Raw genomic sequence first — 24,528 nt, forward strand, 5'->3', positions numbered from 1 at the left:
CCGGTTCCTTGTGGGACCATGGAACACCGCACTCTCCTCCTCTCTGTCCTCATGTCCCCACATCAAGTGTTGGCAGGCTGATGGCAAGACACGCCCTTTCTCGGGAGAGGACTTCTTACTCGACGGGGGAAGCTGTGTTGTCCGTGGTGCGGGGCCAAGCAGGAAGGGTGGAGGCACGGGCAGGAAATTCTGCAGATCAAATGACCCTGTGTGGCCCTGCCCCATGGGTGCCCACTTAGAGAAGACGGCTGTATGTTTGTGCTGCACCGAGATAAATGGGTGAGGGCATTCAGTCACGCAGCGGAACTCCGGCTGCCCAAGACCCCGTCCGGACGTCCCAGACGACAGGGGTCACTACCATGGTAAACTGTAAACAGCTCCACCCCCTGGTTGACAAGCTCTGGCCCACTGATTTGGGCAGCTCTCTTTGGGTAGGATGAGGCCTTTCGCAGATGGGCGGAGAAAAGGGTAGAAGTGGGGAATGTTCCGGAGCTCATTCAGCCCATGCTTCTCTCCGGAGGAGAAAGAACTATGTCGTCGAATTAATTTCACGCCTTCCCGTGGTGAGGGAGTTTGGATCCACCTGAATCCGTCCGGTCAGGGAGGCGGGGGCCCCCCGTCTCGCTGTCTCCTCACAGAGCAGAGCGCCCAGCAGAGAGCAAGAGAGCTCCATCCGCCCAGCAGCCGAGTATTACACCTTACCAAGAATTCAGGGCTTCGCTAAAAACTCAGGCACGCTTGAGGTTCCTCTCACAGCAGGAAATGCATTCAGTGACGCTGCTCTTCCACCTTGAAATGATAGAGAATCTGAGCACGGCGGGTCCCATGGCACAGGGGCTCTTTCCGGCCTTCTGTCGGATTTTGGGTGGAGGGAGCTTGGACGGAGAGGGAAGGCACGGAGGAAGGACTATGCTTAGAACAAATGGAGGACTCATGCTTATTCTTTCAGCGAACATCTGTCCTGCAGCCGGCCGGGGCCAGGCCCCGTGACAGGACTGGCCGTGGACGCCGTGTAAGGCACGGCGCAGGCCTTCAGCGTGCCCACCACCTCTTGGCAGGGGTGCACGAACAGACCAAAGAACCCCTGGTGGGGAGAGCGGTGATGAGGAGTTCCGGGAAGCCTGCGGTACCAATGGGTCCCACCAGCTCCTCTGTTTACGCACCTACTTAGAGACCATGATCGCCAGCATCGATGACCCCGAAGCGGGTCAGTCTGTCAAACCTTCGACTTGGGCTCAAGTCACGAGGAATGGCCCAAGGAGCTGCAGGTGGGGGATCATAGATACCCACAACTGCAGATGCTCAGCAAAGGTCCCACAGCCAACCCGGCACTGGGTCTCCGAGTCACCGAGACATCCCACCTGGTCTCTTCTGCGAGCCCTACACTTCCTCACTCACTTATGGGTAAACAGAAACACCAGCAACTGTAGCATCGGATTAATTACAGTGCAGCACGCCTAAGGAAAAGCAGAGAGAGGAGGAGCGTGCCTGCAAAGTGCGTCAGGGAAGAATTGTAGAAGATGCCTGTTTGATGTTCTTTAATATTTTAATCTTTAAAAGCAACGCAAGAGATGTTGGATCAATTAAAAAAAAAAAAAGCAACAATAACAGTCTGGGCACAAAGGGAATGAACTAAAATAATGACCGCGGAAGGAATCAAATGACGCTGCAGAATTAACACCTTCAACCGGGGATCATAGGAGCGGAATTAACAATGGGGGGAGAGGGGAAGCAGTGATGTGAAATACAAAGCAAAGAGATGAAAATGATCAGAGAAGAGGTGAAAAGTACAGAAACAATGGGGAGAGACTTTAGAACAATTTGTGTTCCGGAAGGGACCTATTCATAGAACAGGAGAAAGACAGCAGTCAAAGTCCTTGTCAGGAAACAGCAGGAGGCAGAAACTGACATTTGTGTAAATATGAAACACCCCTCACAAAACCCCAGCCCAGATCAATGCCAAACGTGTAACTTGAGGCATCTGGCTGGCTCAGTTGGTGGAGCCTATGACTCTTGATCTTGGGGTTGTGAGTTTGAGCCCCACGTTGGGTGCAGAGATTACTTAAAAATAAAATCTTAGGGGCGCCTGGGTCACTTGAGCGTCAGACTCTTGATTTCAGTGCAGGTCATAACCCCAGGGTTGTGGGATCGAGCCCCACGTTGGGCTGAGCATTGAGCCTGCCTGAGATTCTCTCTCTCTCTCTCTCTCTCTCAAAAAAAAAAATAATAATAATAATTAAAAAATAAAATCTTAAAGATAAAAATAAATACAAATCATATAACAACACAGCATGGAAAACATTTTTCAAATGTCATAATGCAATATTCCCACTAGAGTCCAGGAAGAAGAAAGAAATGATCATCCAAGTAAAAACGCAAGCCACTATCTGACCTCTTTGCTCCTCCCTCACATTAAACAATAGAAGATCTGGAGAAGTTACGAGGGCGCTTTGAGATTTGTGGGATTCTAGAATTTTATACCAAGCTGAGTTTTCTGTCATAGGAGATGGTGGGAGCAAAGTATCAGATTATAAGAACTCAGAAAAGGTAGTGTTCACAAATGCTTCATTATCAAACTATTTTCAAAAATTCTCTTAGCAGATATTTGGATGAAAGTCAGGTACTCAGCGTTGGGACAGTCGTAGAAAAATGGAAACGAGCATGGAAATCAATTAAATACAATGAGGTAGCAGAAAGCTGTTATAAATTTTGTTGTAAAATTAAATGCAGAAGCCAAATACTATTCTAGAAAAATGCACATGGTAGGAAATGTGTCATAGTAAATTTCCAATTAAACTTAGCAAGGCTATAAACTGGTGGATAAGAGGTCAGAAATAAAGGTATTATAAACTTTCTTATCATATGCAAGCAAAGATGAGAAAATGCAATTTAATTTCTTGAATTTGATAATATAAGAAATCATGGCCTAAGCAATGCATTTGATAAATAGAAAGATATCCACCGGTATAATCAAAACAGAACAACTATAGGTTTGGGGTTTTATTTTATTTTTTATGTTTTGCAAAAGACAAAAAGCAAGGAAACCGTAGAGAAAGCAGAGGATGAAATAAAAGTCCAGCCAAACATGTTTATTACAATATAAAAATGGAATTAGCCTCCACCATTGAAAAGCAAAGAATCTCAGGTTGGATTTTTTTTTTTTTTTTCAGGTTAGATTTTTTTTTTTTTTTTTTAAATCCGGGGCACCTGGGTGGCTCAGTCGGTTAAGCATCTGACTTTGGCTTAGGTCATGATCTCCCAGTTTGTGAGTTTGAGCCCCGAGTCGGGTTCTCTTCTGACAGGTCAGAGCCTGGAGCCTGCTTCGGATTCTGTGTCTCACTCTCTCTCTCTCTGCCCCTCCCCTGCTCTCTCTCTCTCTCTCTCTCTCAAAAATAAACATTTTTTAAAAATCCATGCTGAGAACATGGAGCCTTCCTGGGATTCTCCCTCTCCCTCCCTCTAGCTCTCTCTCTAGCTCTCTCTCTGTCTCCTCCACTCATGCACTCTCTCTCTTAAAATAAATAAACTTTTTGTTTTAAAAAGAACCTAAAAGGAGACAAAGATTTAGCAGAAAATCGATTCCAAAAGAAAACCGGTGCAGCAATATTGATGTAAAAACATTTTTTTTTTCAAATAGAAGGCACTTAATTTTTTTTTTTTGAATTATTTTTGGATAACATATGCCTGATAAATTTAGTATCATTTGACACCACAGGTGATTTGAAAAATAATTTGATATATCTTGAAACTTTAGGCTCCTAGCTTTTGGTTTTGGTTTTAAATTTTTATTTCTTTAATTCCAGCATAATTAACATGCAGTGTTATATTAGGTGCAGATGTACAATATAGTGATTCAACAGTTCTATACATGACTCAGTGCTCATCATGACGAACACACTCCTTAATCCCCTTTACCTATTCCACCCATCCCCCACCCACCTCCCCTCCGGCAACCATCAGTCTGAGGTGGGTTGTTGTTGTTGTTTTTTTATTAGTCTCTTTTTGGCACTTGCATAAGTTTTTAATGACTGATTGTGTGTATTGATTAAAGGTATACTGCAGTCCTGTACCCAATCCCATTGTGTGTGTGTGGGGGGGGGGGGGTTTCCTCATACTACCAAGCAATTCTCCAACACCAGCTGGAGGTCCTGTGATTCAATTCAATTCTGACCATCTACCTGGAGACAGTATCCGATTCCGGAAGCTAAGGGCTCAATCCCGCAAGACTGCCCTCCACTTGAGTTGCCAATTGCAAATCCAGGTCGTTACCCGTCCTTCTGACTGGCAGGCTATGAATCAAAAGTCCCTGGGACACCCTTCCTTTGGGTTCTTGTAATTCGCTAGAGCGTCTCACAGAACTCAGAAAACCAGTTCACTCACTAGACTCCTGGTTTATCGCAAAGGATACTGAAAGATACAAATCAATGGCCAGATAAAGAGATACATAGGGTGAGATCCCAAACAAAGGAACTGATGTCCTCATGGAGTTTGGGTCCTGACCCAATGGCACAGGGAAGTGTCACTAACCTAGAAGCTCTCTAAAATCCCTTCCTTTTGGGTTGTTATGGAGGCTTCACAATCTAGGCACAATTGATTAAAAAACATTGGACACTGGTGACTGAGTCAACCTCCAGCCCCTCTCCTCCCTGGAAATCCGGGGGTGGAACTGAAAGTTACAAACCATCTGTGCAGGATTGGTTCCCTTGGCCACCTGCTCCCCCGTCTTACAGAGACTTCCAAAAGTCACCTCATTAACATAAACCCAGTTGGAGTTGAAAGGGGCTTGGGAATAACCAGACCCCCACTTATGGCCAAAGGCAATTGCAGGAACTGAGGACCAGAGACCAAATATTTTACCAAAAGATGCTTCCGTTGCTCTTATCACTTTGGAGATTCCAAGGGTTTTGGGCACTGTGAGCGAGGAACCAGGAACAAAAAAATGGAAGACCAAAATATACATTTATTACAAATCACAGTGTCACTGCCCGTTCTGTAATGGATGGAGCATGGAGCCTGTAACCTGTTTATCTTGATGTCCTCCCAGTGCCTTTCCTGGGCTTTTTCACACTCCATACCCTCTTCCCGGGTGTTGACATCCTTTCTGATGACTTTTATTATCATCTGTAGGCAAGTGACTTTCAAAGCTGTATCATTAGCCCATATCTAGATATCCCCTCGGGCTATTCGTTGGGCTGTCCCTCAGGAACCTCCGATGCTCACATCCAGAATTCAGTTGGTCACCTTTCTCTCTAGGCTCCTTCTTTCTGTGCCCCCATCCGGCTGAACATAAAGCACGGGCATCATCATCCTGATTGGCTCATTCTCCTTCACACTCCACACACAATGAATCATTGAGTCCTGCCCATCACGCTCTTGCGTGGTTTGCGATTCTGTCACCACGGCCCGCTGCTAAAGAGGGATCGAAGAAGACAACTTGGGTGATAAAAGCAAACTTTTACACTTCATGAAGCGGACAGTTTGCATTCGGAGAACTGCAAAGTGGGGCGGGAGGCCGGAGGCTTTTACAGGATGAGGAATAAAGAATAAGGATGAGACAAAGAAAAAATATCTGATTGGCTGGGGCCCCACGGTCTTCCTTGTGTTGGGGCGAGGAGGCCCAGCGCTGGCTTGGTGTTTGGGAATCGACTCACTGGATGCTTCTGGTGGAGAGGAGCATTTACAAGGACACAACGGTTATCTAAGCTTTGGTGTGCTGATGTGGCACCTCGGGCGGGAACGGCTCCCTCCTGGGCCTGGAAAGTTATGTGAAGACCGCCATGCTTTCTAAAGCTGTTGCTTTAATAGTCTCTTGTCTGGTCCTCTTGCCCCTTGTCCACGGAGGAGAATTTTTCTCAAGCCCAAACCTGAGGAAGTAATTTCTCCGGCGAAAATCTTTGAATGGCACCCCATTCTACCCAAAAGATAAAAGCCAACCTCCATTCCTTAAAACATTAAACCTAGAATTACCATGTGATTCAGCACTTTCGCTTCTGGGTGGCATATACCCAAGAAAACTGAGAGCGGGGGCAAGATCAGATATTTGCAGGCCCACAGCAGCGTGGATAAACCCAAGTGAAATTAGGTAGCCATAAAAGGACAAGACTGTATGATTCTACTTCTGTGAGGTATTAGACTCCTGTTAGACTTTTTCTTTTCTTTCTTTTTTCTTCCTTCTGTCCTTCCTTTCTTCCTTCCTTCCTTTCTTTCTCTCTCTCTTTCTTTCTTTCTCTCTCTCTCTCTCTCTTTCTTTCTTTTGAGAGGGAGAGCACAGGCAGGGGAGGGACAGAGAGAGCAGGAGAGAGAGAATATTAAGCAGGCTCCACACAGCACAGAGCCCAACGTGGGGCTTGATCCCACGACCCTGAGCTCATGACCTGAGCCAGAATCGAGTTGGATGCTCAACCGATTATTGAGCCCCGCATGTTAGACTCTCTACCGAAAGTAGAATGGTGGGTCCCAGGGGCGGGGGGGGGGGGCGGGTAGCAGAGAGGGGCAATGGAGAGATGGCATTTCATGACATGGGGTTCCAGCTGAGGAACATGGGGAAAGTTCTGGAGATGGCTGGTGGTAATGACTACACAATGATGGGAATGTACTTCATGTCACAGAATTGTATACTTGAAAATGGATGAAATGGTAAATTTGTGCTTATGTATATTTTACCACAATAAGAACAAAAAAGTGAAAACAAACAAAAAGCAACCAAGTCCCTCACTGGAGCACACAAGACCTTCGCTGATTAGCACCCTCCCCACGGCTCTCCCTGCATCCTCCACCGCTGTATCCTGCTCCCAGACCCCAGAAGACCTCAACCTATGGCCATTCAAGGACTATGTCAGCTTTCACACCCTAGGTCTTGGTAGAGCCGTGACGCGTGGCCAACATGGCCTCCCTTTGCCTGTCTCCCATGCCCACTCACCCAGCAAACGTCTGTAGGTCTCCGGTTGCAGCCCCGTCCTCCAGAAAGCCCTCTAGAACCCGCTGCCTTTCCCAGGGGTTCCCAAGCCATCCTGTGCTTCCCCTGGCGTGGCTAACAACACACTGGATTAAAATTACTTATTGGCTTGTCTTCTGAGAGCAAGATCCATGTCCTGTTCACCTTTTCATCTCCATCAGTGTCTGGCATCGAGTCAGCCTCAATAACTATTTGTTGGATTAGGAAATCAATCTTTCTGCACTAAGGAATGGCCTCATTTAAGAAATATTAGGACTTGGAGATATAACTCCCTTCACAGACTTTAATGTGTTACTTACGGTCTTTGACAAATCAAGTAGTCCCCAGAAAATAAGGTTATAGGAGATAGCAGATTAGAATTGTAAGGCTACGTAATATAATTAATGGAGATAAATATGATTGTGCAATTGACCCTGCAGAGATATCATAATAGAAAACTCCTTATGTTCCTGAAAAATAACAGATGTACTGGCTGCATTCTTTAGCCATGATCTAGTAAAACCAGAATGAAACAACAAAAACCAAACCCAGGAGAAAGAAACACAAGTAGGATTGTAAGTAAACAATGGGACGTAATCGGGGCGCCTGGGTGGCGCAGTCGGTTGAGCGTCCGACTTCAGCCAGGTCACGATCTCGCGGTCTGTGAGTTCAAGCCCCGCGTCAGGCTCTGGGCTGATGGCTCAGAGCCTGGAGCCTGTTTCGGATTCTGTGTCTCCCTCTCTCTCTGCCCCTCCCCCGTTCATGCTCTGTCTCTCTCTGTCCCAAAAATAAATAAACGTTGAAAAAAAAATTAAAAAAAAAAAAAAACAATGGGACGTAAGAAGTCCTGAGAGGGGCACCCTGGTGGCCCAGTTGGTTAGGCATCTGACTTCGGCTCGGGTCATGATTTCATCGTTCGTGGGTTCGAGCCCCGCGTCGGGCTCTGTGCCGAAAGCCCGGAGCCTGCTTCAGGTTCTGTGTCTCCCTCTCTCTCTCTGCCCCTCCCCTGCTCGTGCTCTGTTTCGCTGTCTCTCAAAAAGAAATAAATGTTTTAAAAAGTACTGAGAGAAACTTAAAACTGCGGCACTATTGAGTATAGCTGCCTGCTGATCTTTTGGCTGGTTTTCTGGAAAAAAAAAAAAAGCACATCATTCCAAAGTTGACTCAAGTAAAATTAAAAAGCTCAGGGACTGATGATCTTGGAAGGAATCCTTGTTGGCATCATGTTTGACAGTGATGCCTTTCAAACTTGCAAAAGAGATCTATTCTGACAACATAGGAAACTTGGAATCCTACTTAATTAATTTTGTTTAAATATTAGTATCCTATTATTAAAAGATGACCCAGATAGGTGAATGAAAGGAAAATAGAGATTTCTGGAATCTGCATCTTGCCTTGACTTTGTCCGACTCGGGCTGATTCTTTTCACCTATTTTCTGATTTTCAGCAGAGTCTCAGCTGGATTTCTCCGGCTCCTCCGGTCCTTCCTCCGGCCTTCCAGGAAATTCTTACTCATTTTCTCAGAGTCTCTTTGATTTTGTCACTCTCAGTCTCTGATCGCGGCATGGCGGATGGCGTGCCCAAATTTTCTCATCTATGACGTCCATCACCCTCCTCCTGCATCTCGCCAACCTTCTGGGAGCACCCAGACTAGCAACCACGTGCTCCCCTATCAAATCTAAAGGACACTTTAGACCGCGAGTCAACCCTAGGTGCATCTCATAATTCACTCCATAGTCACTAAACTGTGATGCAGCAAACAAATCCACTTTACACACCCACCTCAGTTGTTCTTATATAAATGGCTTTGAACTTGAGTCATTTCGATTTCCGGCAAACTTGAGTCATTTCGATTCAGATCATTTAGATTTAAATCATTTCGATTTCCGGCAAATTTCAAACCCCCTTTCATTTGTTAGAAGAAAGGCATATTTCAAGCAAGGTAATGACTGCTTTACGAAGAAAGCCGGGAAAGAAAAAGGTCGAGAACTTTCACCGTGATCCACATTAAATTAAAACATTTCTGTATGCATTCTTGGGTGAGTTATACTGCAGAGACCCCAAAGTCTTAGTGGCCAACATAAGGGTTTATTTCTCTCAAATCGCCTGCCCTTTGTGGGTTAGCTCCATGTCGTATTCATTCCAGGAGCCACGGTGCAGGAGCAGCCCCTACTTGGTACAAGTGTTTTTGTGACAAGGAAAAAAGAAATAGCAGAACACAAGACGGCTTTGAGACTTCTCTTTGGACGCCCATCACTTTCGTATATGGCTTTCACTGGCATTTAATTGGCCCAAGCCTGACATCAATGGGCCAATGGGCAGGGAGATATGATCGTCTCACAGGGAGGGGGAAAATCATTAGGAACAATAAAACCTGTTACAGCCCACACCCTTGCTCACAAATATTCATTTTCCTCCCTTTAGTCACAAAATAGACTCATCCCTACCCAAGAGAAACACTCAAAAATCCCATCCAATTACAATACGTAAGACTCAAGGTGTAGGGGCAGCTGGGTGGCTCATTGGTTAAGCGTTCGACTCTGGATTTCGGCTCAAGTCACGATCTGAAAGTTTGTGGGATCAAGCCCCACATCAGTCTCTGCACTGACAGTGTGGAGTCTGCTTGGGATTCTCTCTCCCTCTCCCTCTCTCTCTGCCCGTCTCTGTCTCTCAATAAATAAAATAAATGAACAAAAAGACTCAAGGTCTAGACCCTGATGATATACACTAAATCTGGGTATGGTTCCTCCTGGTCTGGAGACATATGGATTACAAAAACAAATCCCTCTCCCCTCGCCCCCAACACACTCAACATATAAGGGTGGCACAGACTCGGGTTAACCACCCAAAACAATCCCATCCAGAAAGAAAGAAGAAAACAATGGAAGACACATAGCAGCCAAAAGCTTAGAGCCATTCTAGGGGCGCCTGAGTGGCGCAGTCGGTTAAGCGTCCGACTTCAGCCAGGTCACGATCTCGCGGTCCGTGAGTTCGAGCCCCGCGTCAGGCTCTGGGCTGATGGCTCGGAGCCTGGAGCCTGTTTCCGATTCTGTGTCTCCCTCTCTCTCTGCCCCTCCCCCGTTCATGCTCTGTCTCTCTCTGTCCCAAAAATAAATAAAAACGTTAAAAAAAAAAAAAAAAAAAAGCTTAGAGCCATTCTAAAATCTTGCCGTACGGACTTTGGGGTGAGGAATATTCCTTGATTAGATTCTGGTTCTGCTTCCTGAAAACTGCTCTTGATTTCACTGAATGATGTCAAGAATGATTCCCAGCTTCACCATCTGGGAGACCTTCTGCCCTTTTCCACCAGTCTCCTTCCCTCCTGATGAGGGCCTTGGAATACACTTTGCTTTGGGGCCTGTGTCACTTATTCTCCTAATGGCTTGTGCCCATAAAAGGTTGGGAGCCCAAAGATCATTTTATGTTTTGAGTAGTGATAGAGCCTTTTAATCCCATGCTGTTGGTTCTTGCCCAGTAGAGCTCTCTCAAAAAATTCGTCTTTTTTTTTTTTTAATCTTGATTTCAATTGTATTTTGCTAATAGCCACATCCACAATTATTTTGAGACATAACTCTCTCTAAACCTAATAACCAATTTCCTTGGAGAGTCACTTAGCATTTCCAAAGGTTTTAATAAGGACCACTCTGATTTGTTTTGTAATTTATAACATTTCTCAATTTTATCTCTTCTTGGTTGAAGATGAAAAACAATTGCTTCTTTCCATTCCGCAAGACCAGGAATTTCTGAGTGGTCTCCGTTCCTGGCCTGTTCTTTTCTGAGCTCATCTCTCTCTCCTGTTTTGTTTTGTTTTGTTTTGTTTTTCCTTTTTTAAAAAAACTAAGATATAATTGACATATAACATTACATTGGCTTCCTGTGTGTATGATAATGATGGGATATTTGTATATATTGCAAAATAATCACCACAATCATCTTTTTAAGTGTATTTCTTTATTTTGAGAGAGAGAGAATGATTATGAGCAGGGGAGGGGCGGGGGGGGGAGCAAGAGAGAGAGAGAGAGAGAGAGAGAGAAAATTTCAAGCAGGCTCCGTGCTGTCAGCACGGAGCCTGCTGCAGGGCTCGAACTCGCAAACCATGAGATCATGACCGGAGCCAACATCCTGAGCCGGATACTTAACCGACGGAGCCACCTGGGCGCCCCCACAATAAATTTAATTGACATCCCTCCTCACATGTAATTGCACACTCTTTCCCTTGTAATGAGAACTTTTAAGATCTACTCTCTTAGTTTCAAATATGCAGTACAGTGTTATTAACTACAGTCACCATGCTGTATGTTAGACCCACGGAATTTATTTATTTCATCACTGAATGCAGGTACCTTTTGATTCCCTTCCCTCATTCACCTACCGCCCACCCGCCAAATCGGGCAATCGGCAATCTGTTCTCTGTATCTTTGAGCTCAGGGTTGTTATGTTTGTTTGGGTTTTTTTTTAAGATTCCATACATATGTGAAATCATATGATTTTTGTCTTCCTCTCTGACTTATTTCACTCTGAGCTCACCTCTTTCTTTTTTCGCATTTCTTAATTTAAATTCAATTTAGTTAACATAGAGTGTAATAATGATTGCAGGAATAGAATTCAGTGATTCATCACTTACATATGACACCCCGTGCTCATCCCGCCAAGTGCTCTCCTTAATGCCCATCACCCATGTAGCCCGTCCCCCCATCCAACACCCCACCAGCAACCCTCAGTTTGTTCTCTGTATTTAAGAGTCTCTTACGGTTTGTGTCCCTCTCTGTTTTTATCTTGTTTTTCCTTGCCTTCCCCTGGGTTCACCTGTTCTGTTTCTTAAATGCCACATATGAGTGAACTCTTGTATTTGTCTTTCTCTGCTGACTTCTTTTGCTTAACACAATACACTCTAGGTCCATCCACATTGTTGCAAATGGTAAGACTTCATTCCTTTTGATCACCGGATAATATTCCATTGTCTATACCTACCACATCTTCTTTATCCATTCATCAGTAGATGGACATTTGGGCTCTTTCCTTCCTTTGGCTGTTGATAGTGCTGCTGTGAACACGGGGGTGCGTGTGCCCCTTCGAATCAGCATTCTGTTACCCCTTGGGTAAATACCCAGCAGTGCAATTGCTGGGTCGTAGGGTGGTTCTATTTTTTAATATTTTGAGGAGCCTCCATACTGTTTTCCAGAGGGGCTGCACCAGTTTGCCTTCCCGCCAGCACCTGGGATCCCCCAAAGGGATCCTCTTTCTCCGCGTCCTCGCCAGCACCTGTCGTTGCCTGAGTTGCTAATGTTAGGAGCCCACCTCTTTCTGGTTTCACCCTGTCCGTTACCACCAGTTGCAACCATGCTGTTCCCCAGACTGATTACCTAAGGCCACAAACTCCTCCCACATATACCTGTCCTTCAAATCATCACAGGCAATGCCGCAACGGAGTGTCATGCTTCTGCATAACATCCGTGGGTCTTTATCTTTCCAGCCTCCAATCACGTGTTTCTCATTTCCCACCCCTTGGCCCTGGAACATGGTGTTTTGGAATGTTTGTTACGGTAGTCTCTGACCTCTGTGCGTGGTTGTATTTTTTTTAATAGAAATTTTTTGTATTATTTTTTAAATATGTTTTGTATGGTTTGTATAATCTCGGTATCATTGACTTAAACCCAGTTAGCAAACAAGCCTGAAATGCCTACGGCTGATAACAATGAAGGGCATTTCGTACTCGTCTTCCTTTTCCTTAGTGGGGTATCTGCAGATCCTCCCCACCTTATCCTTGTTCTGGGGCCCAGACGGAAGGAACAGCCCCCACATGGGGCATGCCATTCTCGTGGCAGAGGAGAAAGAGCACATGATGTGGCCTTTAGAGCTTTTAATTGGATGCGGCGGATGTGACTCCTGCTCACATTTCATTGGCCAAGGAAGTGACAGGACCACACCTGGTAGAAATGGAGTAGGAGAGTACAAGACTCTCACGAGGACACGAAGACCATACTGGGGGATGCCACACCTCCCTTTAGCTTTCCTTCCTCATGAACACGGCTTTGAACTTGGATGTTATCTTGTTAGAACATGACGCGTATCTAAAGCAAGACGGGAACGGCCAGCTTCTCAGGAGATACAGAATATCTTTAGAGATGTGTGCATTATCTGAGGTGTGACACAACTTCCAAGTCCGTGAGGTGTGCATGGCGTGCGGAGGTGACGGCAGATGGCCGGGTGAGTGGGAGGCCAACTAGCAGGTGGCATTTTTTTTTTTCCTCCGGGAGTCTCAACCGAGGGGGATATGTGGTGCTCACTGTATCCCCAGTAAGTGCCTGCAAGTTCACGAGTATGCTCGGAGCAGAACACGATGGAAAAGTTGCTCATCTGATATCCTGGAAAGCTGAGCCGAGCTTCCACACGGGAGCTTTGGGCTGTTGGGGCTTGGCAGCCATGCCCCAGGCTGAGTTCTCAGCCCCATGCGCCCAAGACCTGCTCATCCCTCTTTATCCCCACAGTTCGACATGCAGAGGATAACTCTGGAGGAGCTGAAGCACATCCTCTACCACGCCTTCCGGGACCACTTGACAATGAAGGACATCGAGAACATCATCATCAACGAGGAGGAGAGTCTGCAGGAGACCTCGGAGAACTGCCAGACAGAGTTCGAAGGAGGTAGGTACCCCCTATTCTGCCTCCTACTGGTCCGGAACCGGCCAACACCTTCACATCCTCGCTATGAAGAGTGAATTTACAGTCGGGGCTGGAGGGCCTTGTCCTGAAGCCAAGAATCCAGGACTGAGGTTACAAGATCCTTTCCGCAAAGATGCAGTAGGTTCTTTTTTCTTTTCTTTTCTTTTTCTTTTTTCTTTTCTTTTCTTTTCTTTTTTCTTTTCTTTTCTTTTCTTTTTTCTTTTCTTTTCTCTTCTTTTTTTCCTTTTCTTTCCTTTCCTTTCCTTTCCTTTCCTTTCCTTTCCCTTTCCTTTCCTTTTCTTTTTCCATTTTTCCCCCCAAACCCTGCCTTTTTGCAGGACCTCTAGGGACCCTGTCTTTCCGCCAGTGGTTCTCTGAGGTCTGTGATTAGATGGGCAGCTTTGTGGTACTTTGCCGTTACTCACCGGGGGGCTGCGTGGAGTGGTACAAACTCCAGCGCCCAACTCGGGTCAAGTCCAGTGGCTAAGTGCGCGACCTTGGCCACCAGGTGTGCCTTCTCTGAGGGCGTACCCTGACCTATAAACATCAGGATAATTACACCTACTTCACAGGACCCTTAGGAAAGGACTGCCTCTGTGCTCTGCTCCCTGAAGGCACTGGTCAGAAACAGCCCCATTCACAAAAATACTCTCGCGAATTTAACCCTGTACTTACAGAAGAAAGAAGGTTTTCCTGGGGCCAAAATATAGACCCACGAGAGGCCATTTTTCTTGGGCTCATGAAAGAAAAGGTAAGAAAAACAAAACAAAACAAAACCAGCCTACCTGATCCCCTAATCAGTAGAAAGTTCCAGGGAAGCTAAATAATTCAATCCCTCTTTCAACTTTGAAAATCAGAACTGCTTTAACAACCCTGATGAATAGAAAAAAAAGATTTTTTTAATGACATTAAAACAGGATATCAGGCCCAGCCATCTTTAACTTGTTCAGGGCCGGGATCTCTTAAAGAGGTCTAGCCACTCTTTTCTATTCTTTTTCCCGAACACTTACACAAATCGGGGCACACCGTTGGGAAGCTGTCACATAGCCACCAGGATGGCATTCGCCCTGCCTGGTCTCGGAGCTGCCACGTTAGAGCCGGCCGAGCGGGGAGTCTATGCAGAACGGAGTTAGTCCAGGGGGCCACAGTGGTTCATTCGGACCTGGGCCCCCAGGGGTCCTGTCCGGGTATCGTGTGCAGGATTAAAGGCCATGACAGGAAGAGACGCTTCTACACCGAGGTGATAAGTGCGATTAACTCAAGCCAGGGAGACGGGGAGTGGTGGATAGGGAGGGATTGGGGTAAACTTGAGAGCTGTGCCCCCTTCTGTAGGCATTCATAAATCTTTCAAAAACGCTGTGTGTGGCGAACAAAACCCAGTTGTGGTCCAGAAGCTGCCCCGGTCGGCCTGCATGTGACACGTGGGCTGGAGCATCAGTGGCTGTATTTGGAGTTGGAGCCACGCAAGACCACACGAGAGCAGGGTGGTCACGGCCAAAGCCACGTGTGCAGCAGGACAGGCAGGGGGATCGGGAGGGTGAGTAGGGGCGAGGCAGGCAGAGATGGGAGGAACACCTGAGAAAACAGCAGGCCTGGCCTCCCCCATCCATCTCGACCCAGCTCTTTCCACCCTGATGGCAGACTGTGTGTTCCAACAATGGAAGCATCGGGGGCTCCAGCCCCCCACTGTCAGCAAATGCTCTGGAGATGGGAGGGGGGAGTATTTCTGGACATCTTGTTTTCCACAAGAGCCTTCGTTTGTGGATCGGTGTTTTGTTCAGAGAAATGTCACAAGTCTTAGTAATTTGGGAAAGGTCAGACTGCACTGGGAAGGAATCTGAACCCTAAGCAATGTCCTTTTATTATTCAAAAGCTCATATATTAATAAACTGAGGGAGAAAGGGGTTTCCAAATCGAAGTCTTCTGAGTCCGCTCTAATTGATTCGTACGTATAACATGGGCAACAGCTACCAACCGTGGGGTGGACTGATACGTTCCAGTTGCTGTGCTGAATGCTTTAAACTTTGTGGCCTTCTTGAATAAGAGAAACATTGCTTTGTAATTAGCACATTGCTTTTTTGAATGCCCTCTGCAACGTGGATTACATAAGCCGTTTTGCTTGTTTTCACATCAGAGGGTTTTTTTGTCTTGCGTTTGTTTTAATATTATGTCAGTGCCGTTTGGCCTGAAATGCGAGCTCATTGGTTTGTGTTCAACTGAGCTCCCCGCTGGTGCCCTAGGGCTGGAAGAGTCCATTTGAGGCCTTGTGGCCAGACCTTGACCTCCTCCCTACCCTCCCAGGGAGCTCTTCCCTCCTGCTCTTGTTAAAATTTTGCTGCAGCAAAAAACGAATCAAACCAAACAACTTGGCTGCAGCAGGTATATACCCACGCTGATCAGCTCAACCTGGAAAGCCGGGAGATCCAAGAGGACTGGGAATCTTGCCTTACTTTATGTCAGAGGAAGGAACCAATGAAGAAACAAAAAAGAAACCTAAAAGTGCAGGTCTTTGCCCTGTCTCTGAGCAAGGAAGGATGAGGTGGTCAATGAAACGGATGTGCGGTAGAATGGAAATTTGTTTCTTTTAATTTTTTTAATGCTTATTTATTTTTGAGAGAGAGAGGGAGAGCACGAGTAGGGGAGGGGCAGAGAGAGAGAGACAGACAGACAGACAGACAGAATCGGAAGCAGGCTCCAGGCTCTGAGCTGTCAGCACAGAGCCCGACGCGGGGCGCGAGCCCACGAACCGCAAGATTATGACCTGAGCCGAAGTGGGATGCTCGACCGACTGAGCCACCCGGGCGCCCTGGTAGAATGGAATTTAAAGAGGCGCCCATCAAGTAACTCTGAGCTCAGCACATTGGGGGTCAAGACTGAGATTCTGGAGCGTAGCAGACGTTTGAAAATGCTGATGTGCACGACCTGACGTGGAGCCTGTTAGAGCCGAACAGGAGGCCTTCCTCAGGCCCTAGCGTCGTTTTACACCAGTGATGATACTTTTCGCTTTTACAAATCTTGGGTCTGAGACTTGTACAAACCTGTTCAGGTTCTGTCCATTAAGTCAGGAAATCTCGATCATTCCTTCCACCTGAATGGATGCGGGGGGGATGTGGCCCCCTTTGGTGGGAGAGGTTTATGTTTTTCTTTTTCTCCTTTTAATTTTCCCTTTGGCTTGATTTTGTTGTCTTTACCCATTTGGTTCTTAGGCCAACGCAAACCACAGCTACGCGTGCACGCACAGACACATCCACACGGCCCCTCACGCGTCCTAATCTGCCTTACCTTTACGGAAGATAGGGCTCTGTGATCATAAGGAGGCAGGAATGTTTCCATCTTCTCCCAGGGGAAGGACAAGAGGACTAGGATGAGATTCCAAGGTACACAGAAGGACAGCTTTCTTGACTTGTCTTCAGGAAACCCTTGAGTTGGGGGTTCATGTCATGTGTAGAACCCATTTTCCTGGAGCACCAAAAGAAGTCATCTACAGAAGCCCTTATTAAGGCTGGGAAGAGACCAGAAGAATCTAACTCAAGGGTTCTGAAGTGGACCTTTCCTTTATTCACACCTGGCTTCCAGATGAGAAATTATTCAGATTGAGTCAAACACCGGACCAAGTGTCACCCACCGTGCTGGGTGCTTTGGGCATGAGGTCATTGAATCGCACTGAATTCAGGGGCTTTCCGGCAAAACCCATCAGCTGGCAGTCTACCCAGCCCCCGGTCCAAAGAGAATCCTCAACTCAAAGTATGCCTTTCAGGTGTTCCCAACGCCCCAGATCTTTTTGAATTCCCTCATTAAGATCAATTATGTTCAATGTTCTGAGCTGTCAGTTTTCAATATGTGTGTTCTAACTATTTGGAAAAATAAATAGGTCAGCATTCACCGAAATGGGCTAGTTACCGGACTATGTGCCTACCCGCAATGCCCACTCACCATCCGGGCTACATGAGAGTTTTAAGACGTTTTGCTTCCGTGTGATTCCTTTATAATCACCAGACATTTCGCTTTTGGAGAACAGAAGCCCAGTGACGCTGAGAGACAAATTCTTGTCTATTTGGGTCGAGTTGCTGACACATGTGGAATCGAGTGGTCTTGTGGTTGACCTTGTGGTCATCTAGTTACCTGTCACCGGATCCTTATTAAGGGTTCACCTAACAAATTATATTATATATATTAAGTTTGATTTACTGCTTCTAATGTGTTTACTGCTTCCTCCATATTGATACAGACCAAGAGGAAAGGGACGGGAGGGAACTGCCTGGCGTGGCAGCCAGGGGCGGTCACCTGTTAACACGAGCAACTCACCTGTCAGCGTGTCCTGGGAGAGAAGTTCTGTGGCCCCTCTGGTACAGATGAGGAAACCAAGGCTCAGCAGACCGGTGTCGCTCGTCCAAGGTCAAATACCGGGGACGGGTGTGAACCCGGGGCTATCTGACAAGGCCCTGCCCCTTCATTTGTTCCTCTGGCTCCCTTTAGCCAGACATAGGCGTCTCAGGCCCCCTTACGGAATGGCACTTCATCGTCACTCGTTTTTCATGTCATCGCCAGGAAAGTCATATTATATTTGGAAGTTGAGTAGAAGGCGCGGCAAGACTGTGTGTGAGCCCTTTCAAGACACATCCCCCAAATGTTGTCCCTAAATGGAATACCAGCTGTCAGATTTTTCTAGACATTCTGACAACACGCGCGGCAGAAGGAAGTAAAGCGAAATCATCAACGGGGGGGGGGGGGGGAGAAATCGTTTCTGTGAAAGGCATATGGCAGAGCTGTTCTGCGCCATCCAGTGCCTCGGGATGATGGACGAGAGAAATAAATGTCAAAGGAGGGGACGCGGGCCGGGTAGCTCCCTAGCTCCCAAAGCATCACTGCGCAGACATGCGGGTTACGTGCCCACCCCTGGCTGGACTAGATATGTGACCCTGCGTAAGTTCTCTAGAAACTCTCAGCCTTCCCTTCTTCACCTCTGCAATGCAAAGATTGGACAATGACGGTCACATCCAGCTTCAACAATTTCTGGCTCAGCGGAAGGTCAGAAAGAATTTGCAACCAAATCTAAGGTCTCCAGGCCAGCCGTCCCTGCTGAAGCTGCAGAATTCCTATTGGGATGTCAAATGCACACCCAGATGGGGAGCCTTGTCCCATCACCTGGCCGTGCACGTTGCGTATTTCAGGCCCGTCCAAATGAAAAGGGCATAACACGTCTCCTACACCATCTGCTCTCGGTTTGCCCGGTGCCATGAATTTCCTTAAATAAAACCTGTTCTCTGCGGGTGGAGGTTAAGGTGGAGCGGAGGGTCCGTGGCAGGTGGTGAGACAGGACACAGTTTTCAGAGAGATTTGGGACTTCAGACAGAAAGGGATTTTTTTCTTCTATCTGGGAATCCTTCACAGCAGTCCGGCAGGAAAGTTTTCTGGAGCCACGAGTGAGGAGTGATGAGATTCCGAGACACGAGGTAGACAGCTAGAGGACGGGTTTTGATTAGTACGCCTGGTCGTTGAGGACTCCAGCTCTGCACTCTGGACAGGCCTGGCTGAAAATCCTGCTTTGTCCTGTCTGAGGTCACTTGCCTGAGACACTTACATACACACAGTAAGAGCCTAATGTTCTTCATCCGTGAAATGGGAATCACACAATGACTGCCTCGTGTGGCTGGGACATGAGGTGACACGTGAGATTACTTTGTATGAGGCTGAACACAGGAGTGAGCACTCGAAACAGACAACGAAACAGAACTAGCTCATCCCTAGCCCCAGGTCTGTTCTCCTGATTTGATTTTTTTTTCCCAGAGACGTCGTGCGTCCCCACTGCTAGAATGCCACATCATCTCTGAAGGACGGCACAGGGACCAAATGTGCAGGGTTTGAACATTCTTCTTGACACCTTCACTCCTAAAGTCAAGTCGATGCCAACATCGGAGGTGCTAAAAGTACCAGTCAGGACTCTTGGTTTTAAGTAGCAGCAACTCAACCCAGACGCCCTTAAACTAAAAAATATTGGCAAAGGGATGAACTTTGGCTGACCTGGATCGAAAGAGCTCAAGCGACATTCCCTCGTCCTCCCAACCCCCAGTCTGTCACTGTCTCCTTCCCAGTCTCTGTCCTTCTTTCCTCTCTGTTGACTTCGTTCTTGGGCAGGCTGTCTCTCCCCGAAGTGACAGGATTCTCTCCCTGAAGATTCACCTCCATTCCAAGAAGGGGCTCCCATCAATCCTGCTCGGCCCGTATGCCTAACCCCAAACCCAGCCAAGAGCTTGGCACACTCTACTTGGCCAGTCTGGTTTGCTGCAGGGGGAAGGTGGAGCCCTGGACCAAGAGTTCAGTCGGTCTGAAGACTGAGCTACAGATCCCCAAACCAAAAGGTGAATTACGTTCCCAGAAGAGGAAGGTCTGTCGGAAAGGCCAGAACAACGCCTGGCCACCTCACCAAGGGTCCACAGTGGAACCCTCCAAGCAAGACCTGGCCGTCCGATGGCTAGAAACCTGAGACGATTTTATGGTAGAGAAGGAGCCAGAAGGGTGGCCCTTCTTCCCCTTAACAGGTATCATAAAACATGGCAGTCTCACTGCTATTCGGCCACATCATTTATCTCTGTCTGCAGGTCTTGCCTGGGGTACCTGAGCATTCTTGGTCTCGCTGATGTATAGAAAATTCACTTTCAGGGGCACCCGGGTGGCTCAGTCGGTTGAGCGTCCGACTTCGGCTCAGGTCATGATCTCGTAGGTCGTGAGTTCGTGTCCCGTGTCGGGCTCTGTGCTGACAGCTCGGAGCCTGGAGCCCGCTTCGGATTCCGGGTCTCCCTCTCTCTCTGCCCCTCTCCCGCTCGTGCTCGCTCCCTCGCTCTCTCGGTCTCTCAAGAGTAACTAAAAATATTTTTTAAAAATGACAAAAAAAAAAAAGAATATTCACTTTCAGGAGCTCTTAATTAGTTCCACTTTAGGCTATGGAAATATTCAGTTTCATAAAATCATAAAATGTGAGACCTGGAAGGATCACAGAGCAGTAATAGCTCCCAGACTTGGTAGTTCTGGCTCATTGTGAGAATCACCTAAGATGGGTTTTGTATTGTTTTGTTTTTAAACATTCCTGAGCCCCGAGCTCCCTGCCAGAAATATCACTTACATAGAGGTCTGTGTGGGGGCAATTAATCAGAATTGTTATGATTCTGGTTCTCCTCATTTGGGAGCCAAAGCCTCCAGACACGCAGCCCCATTTCGAAGAGACTGAGCCAGAGGGATTATGAGCCCAATACGTCCAGGGTCACCCAGCCAGTCCGTGGCAAAATCCGTGCAGACTCCAGGAGAAAACTCCAAGAGTCACTGCCTATCATTTGCCGAGTGGAGCAGTGTGAATCTGTTTTGTTCCGTTTTGTTTTTAATCTTTATTATTTGAGAAAGAGACAGAGAGCAAGCAGGGGAGGGGCAGAGGGAAAGAGAGAGGGAGACACAGAATCCGAAGCAGGCTCCAGGCTCTGAGCCGTCAGCGCAGAGCCCGACGCGGGGCTCGAACCCACAGGCCTCGAGATCATGACCTGAGCCGAAGTCGGCCGCCCAACCGACCGAGCCACCCAGGTGCCCCTAAATCTGGTAAAATAACAAAACAAAACCTGCCTGATGCTTAAGCTCACAAACCCAGGTCCTGCCATGTAGCATCCAGGAGTCTGTAGGTGTTCAGGACTTGCTACCAAGCTTTCAAGAAAACTGGAGACCCCACTTCTATGTGCTCCTGTGTCAATGTCCCCCCATGTTCCTTCTGGGCTCCTATGTCAACCACTCTGCTGGAAAGAGAGCTCGGGCCCCATGGGAAGAGAAACATGGAAAAGATTGCCAAGCATGATACATTCTTGCCATTTTCCGTGTTCAGTTGCAAGTTCCTCGAAAAGAGTTACCATATGACCCAGAAATTGGACTCCTACTTGGATCTGGACCCAAGAGCGCTGGAAACACGTCCACACAAAAACTTGTATAAGAATGTTCTAGCAGCGTTATCCATAATTGCCCCAAACTGGAAACAACCCAAACGTCCATCAGCTGGTGAACGGAGAAACAAAAGGTGGCACAAAGAGAAATAAAGGACCAACACATGCTACAGCATGCATGGGCTGGGCCAAGTTAAAGAAGTAAGACGCAAAAGGCTACACGTCGTACATTTGCATGTATCTGCTATGCCGGATGCCCGGACTAGGTATCTCCATAGAGACAGAAAGGAGATTAGCGATTGCCAGGGGCTGGGGAGGCGGGAATGAAGGGACGAAGCGTGACTTCTAACGTGTGTGGCGTTTCTTTTTGGGGTGACGAACACATTCTGGAATTGGGTAGTGGGGATTCTTTCCCAACCTGGTGAATGCCACTGAACTGTCCACGCTAAAAGGCTGAATGTTACGGTATGGGAATGCCATCTCAATTAAAAATAAGCAAGTATCGACAGACCAGTCCATGGGGCGCCTGGGTGGTTCTGTCGGTTAGGCATCCGACTCTTGGTTTCAGCTCAGGTCGTGATCTCACAGTTCGTGGGCTCGAGCCCCACGCCGGGCTTCGCGCTGCTGGTGCGGAGCCTGCTTGGGATTCTCTCTCTCTCTCCCCGTCCCTCTCCCTCAAAATAATAAATAAACATTAAAAAAAAAAAGAGTCCGATCATTACAAAAATTTAAAGATCAGGCTCTATGAGAGCAAAACATTCAGGAGAAGCCTCCTAGGGAAGAGAGGTTTGGGGTACGCCCAGAAGAAATGAGAGGGAAGGTCAGCGGGCACCCCCAGCAGAGAGAACGGGCGCCAAGCCTTGGACTGCATCGCACAGTCTCGTGTGGGGATGCGTGGGGACCCCTGCTCGCCTGAAACAGAAGCTGCTCGGCAAGGAGGCACAGTGGTCTAGGAGCAGAGGTGGGAAAGGGACAGGAGGTGGTCGGCGGTCCTCCCAGCTGAGCTGAGATGCTGGATGGCACGCGCTTCCCCAGCAAGAAAGCGTTTGCAGAAAGGTTGCGGGAATCCGTGGCGCATACTAAGTGCTGCTTTGGGAAGGTGAGTTTCACTGCAGCCCGGAACGAATTCACGAGGGAAGGGACCACGGCAAAGGTCTGGGAGCACTGCTCGGATGCTCACTCCCGTGCTGGAGGCTGCGGGGAACGGGAGAAAAATGAGCAGACCTTTCCTCCAGCCCTCAGGGGATACAAGGACGTCGTGCACTTCTCTGGCAATTCACAGCTGGGCGTGGCTTTCACTTTTTGTATCCGCTCATTCATCTTTGAGATGATGCTGGACATTAGCAGAACAGTTAGCATCACCTCCTTGCACAGAGAGAGAAACTGAGGCTCAGAGAGGTTCAGTCGCTTGCCCCGGGGCTGTTCCTACGCGGTGGTTAAGAGAAGCGCGCTAACCCCGAGTCACAGGTCATCCTGGGCTGAGCCCGAGTTCTGCTGGGGAAGCAAACCCTAGACACAGAGTAAAACCCCAAACTGTAGCACAGTGCAAATGTGTGAGAGCCGAAGACGGGCCTTGAATTATTATCAACAAACACATTAACCCGGGGCGGGCTGTACCGTCAAGCACATCAGGGGTTTGAAGTGGCTTTTCTTTGGATCTTCCTATCGCTGAGTGTCCTGTCGCTAAGCGAAAGGTCAAGAAGGCAGAGTTTGTGCAGAAGTTTTAAACCCGGGTGTTAGAACCAGACCCTGGCCCAAGCCCCACCTGCGCCATTGGCCAAATGAACTTGGACTCCACCTCGTGGAGCTTCAGAGGCTCCCACCTGTCAAGGGACAGTCACACACCCAGCTCTCACGGGGATGGCCACCATGCAGGTCTGTGATGACACGTGTAGAGCACACGGCGTGCGCCTGGCCTACTCAGGCGGGGTTCAGTAAGTGAAGGCAAGTTTTGAAAAGGTTTCCGGGGGCGCCCGGGGGGCTCAGTAGGTTAAGTGTCCGACTTCGGCTCAGGTCCCGATGTCACGGTTCGTGAGTTCAAGCCCCGCATCCGGCTCTCCGCTGTCAGCGTGGAGCCCACTTGGGATTTTCTGTCTCCCTTTCTCGGCCCCTCCCCCCCCCCACATTTTTCTCCCCCTCCCCCTCTCTCGCAAAAAATAAACATTAAAAAGTTTTTAAAGGTTTACAAAAGAGAATTGGCACTCCGTGGGCACAAACATGCCCTAGTACCTTCATATATCCTCAGTCTTCACAACAAGGCAGTTTTTACTACTCCCATTTTATAGATGCTCCCATTTTATAGATGAGGAAATTGAGGCCGGAGGAAGTTTTGCTTGCCCAAGGTCACACAGCCGAGAGGTGGAATAGCTATGATTTAGACTTGGGTCTGGCTCCGAAATCATGACTTTTTTTACTCTGCCACACGATTTATGACAACGTGAGAACTGGATGTCACGGGATTCTCGTGGAGGCACAGAAGCTGAAATGATGATGTTTCAGGGCCACCGAGAGGAGCAAGCTGGGAGTGCCACTCTGCTTATAGGACTTTGGTCTAGACTGGGATTTGCATGGCCTCAAGTACACCCTATTAGGTCTCCAGGCCTTTCCTCCTTCCTTATCTCTCCTCTCCTACTGCTTTGAAGGATTTTCAGATCAAAGGTGCAGCCGCTCTCCTGCGGGATAATCCTGTCGCCTGTAACCTTGTTTTCCGAGTGTCCTTCACAAAGAAGGGCTTCAGCCAAAAATTTCTCCCTCAGCATAATCACACAATTTTTCTCGGCCTTCGCTAGCCCTCAGGAAGGAAAGGTAGATGACTGCCTTCAGAAGCATGTTTATGCTGAGGAACTTCCCAGAATAAATTAGCCAGCCCTCGGAAAGTGCCAGATACGCCACTTTCCCATCCTCCTATTTTCAGCCCTGGTTCTTTCCTTCTTAAACGCCACCTCCTTTTTTCCTTACCGAGGGAGGGCTGGCACTTTTTTTTTTTTTATATTTGCCCAGTCCTGGGACAGGGGC

The 24,528-nt window shown here is 47.7% G+C and overlaps 1 protein-coding gene across 1 annotated transcript in view; it reads left to right on the forward strand.

The window, feature by feature from the left end:
- CALN1 (calneuron 1) overlaps window positions 1-24,528 on the forward strand; it is a 386,428-nt gene that overhangs the window by 355,284 nt on the left and 6,616 nt on the right. Inside the window, exon 4 of the mRNA XM_032591641.1 lies at window positions 13,423-13,579. Within this exon, the coding sequence (XP_032447532.1) occupies window positions 13,423-13,579 (157 nt within the window). The remainder of the gene's footprint in view (window positions 1-13,422; window positions 13,580-24,528) is intronic.

Source organism: Lynx canadensis, chromosome E3 (assembly GCF_007474595.2).
Source record: "Lynx canadensis isolate LIC74 chromosome E3, mLynCan4.pri.v2, whole genome shotgun sequence".
NCBI classification, from domain to species: domain Eukaryota; kingdom Metazoa; phylum Chordata; class Mammalia; order Carnivora; family Felidae; genus Lynx; species Lynx canadensis.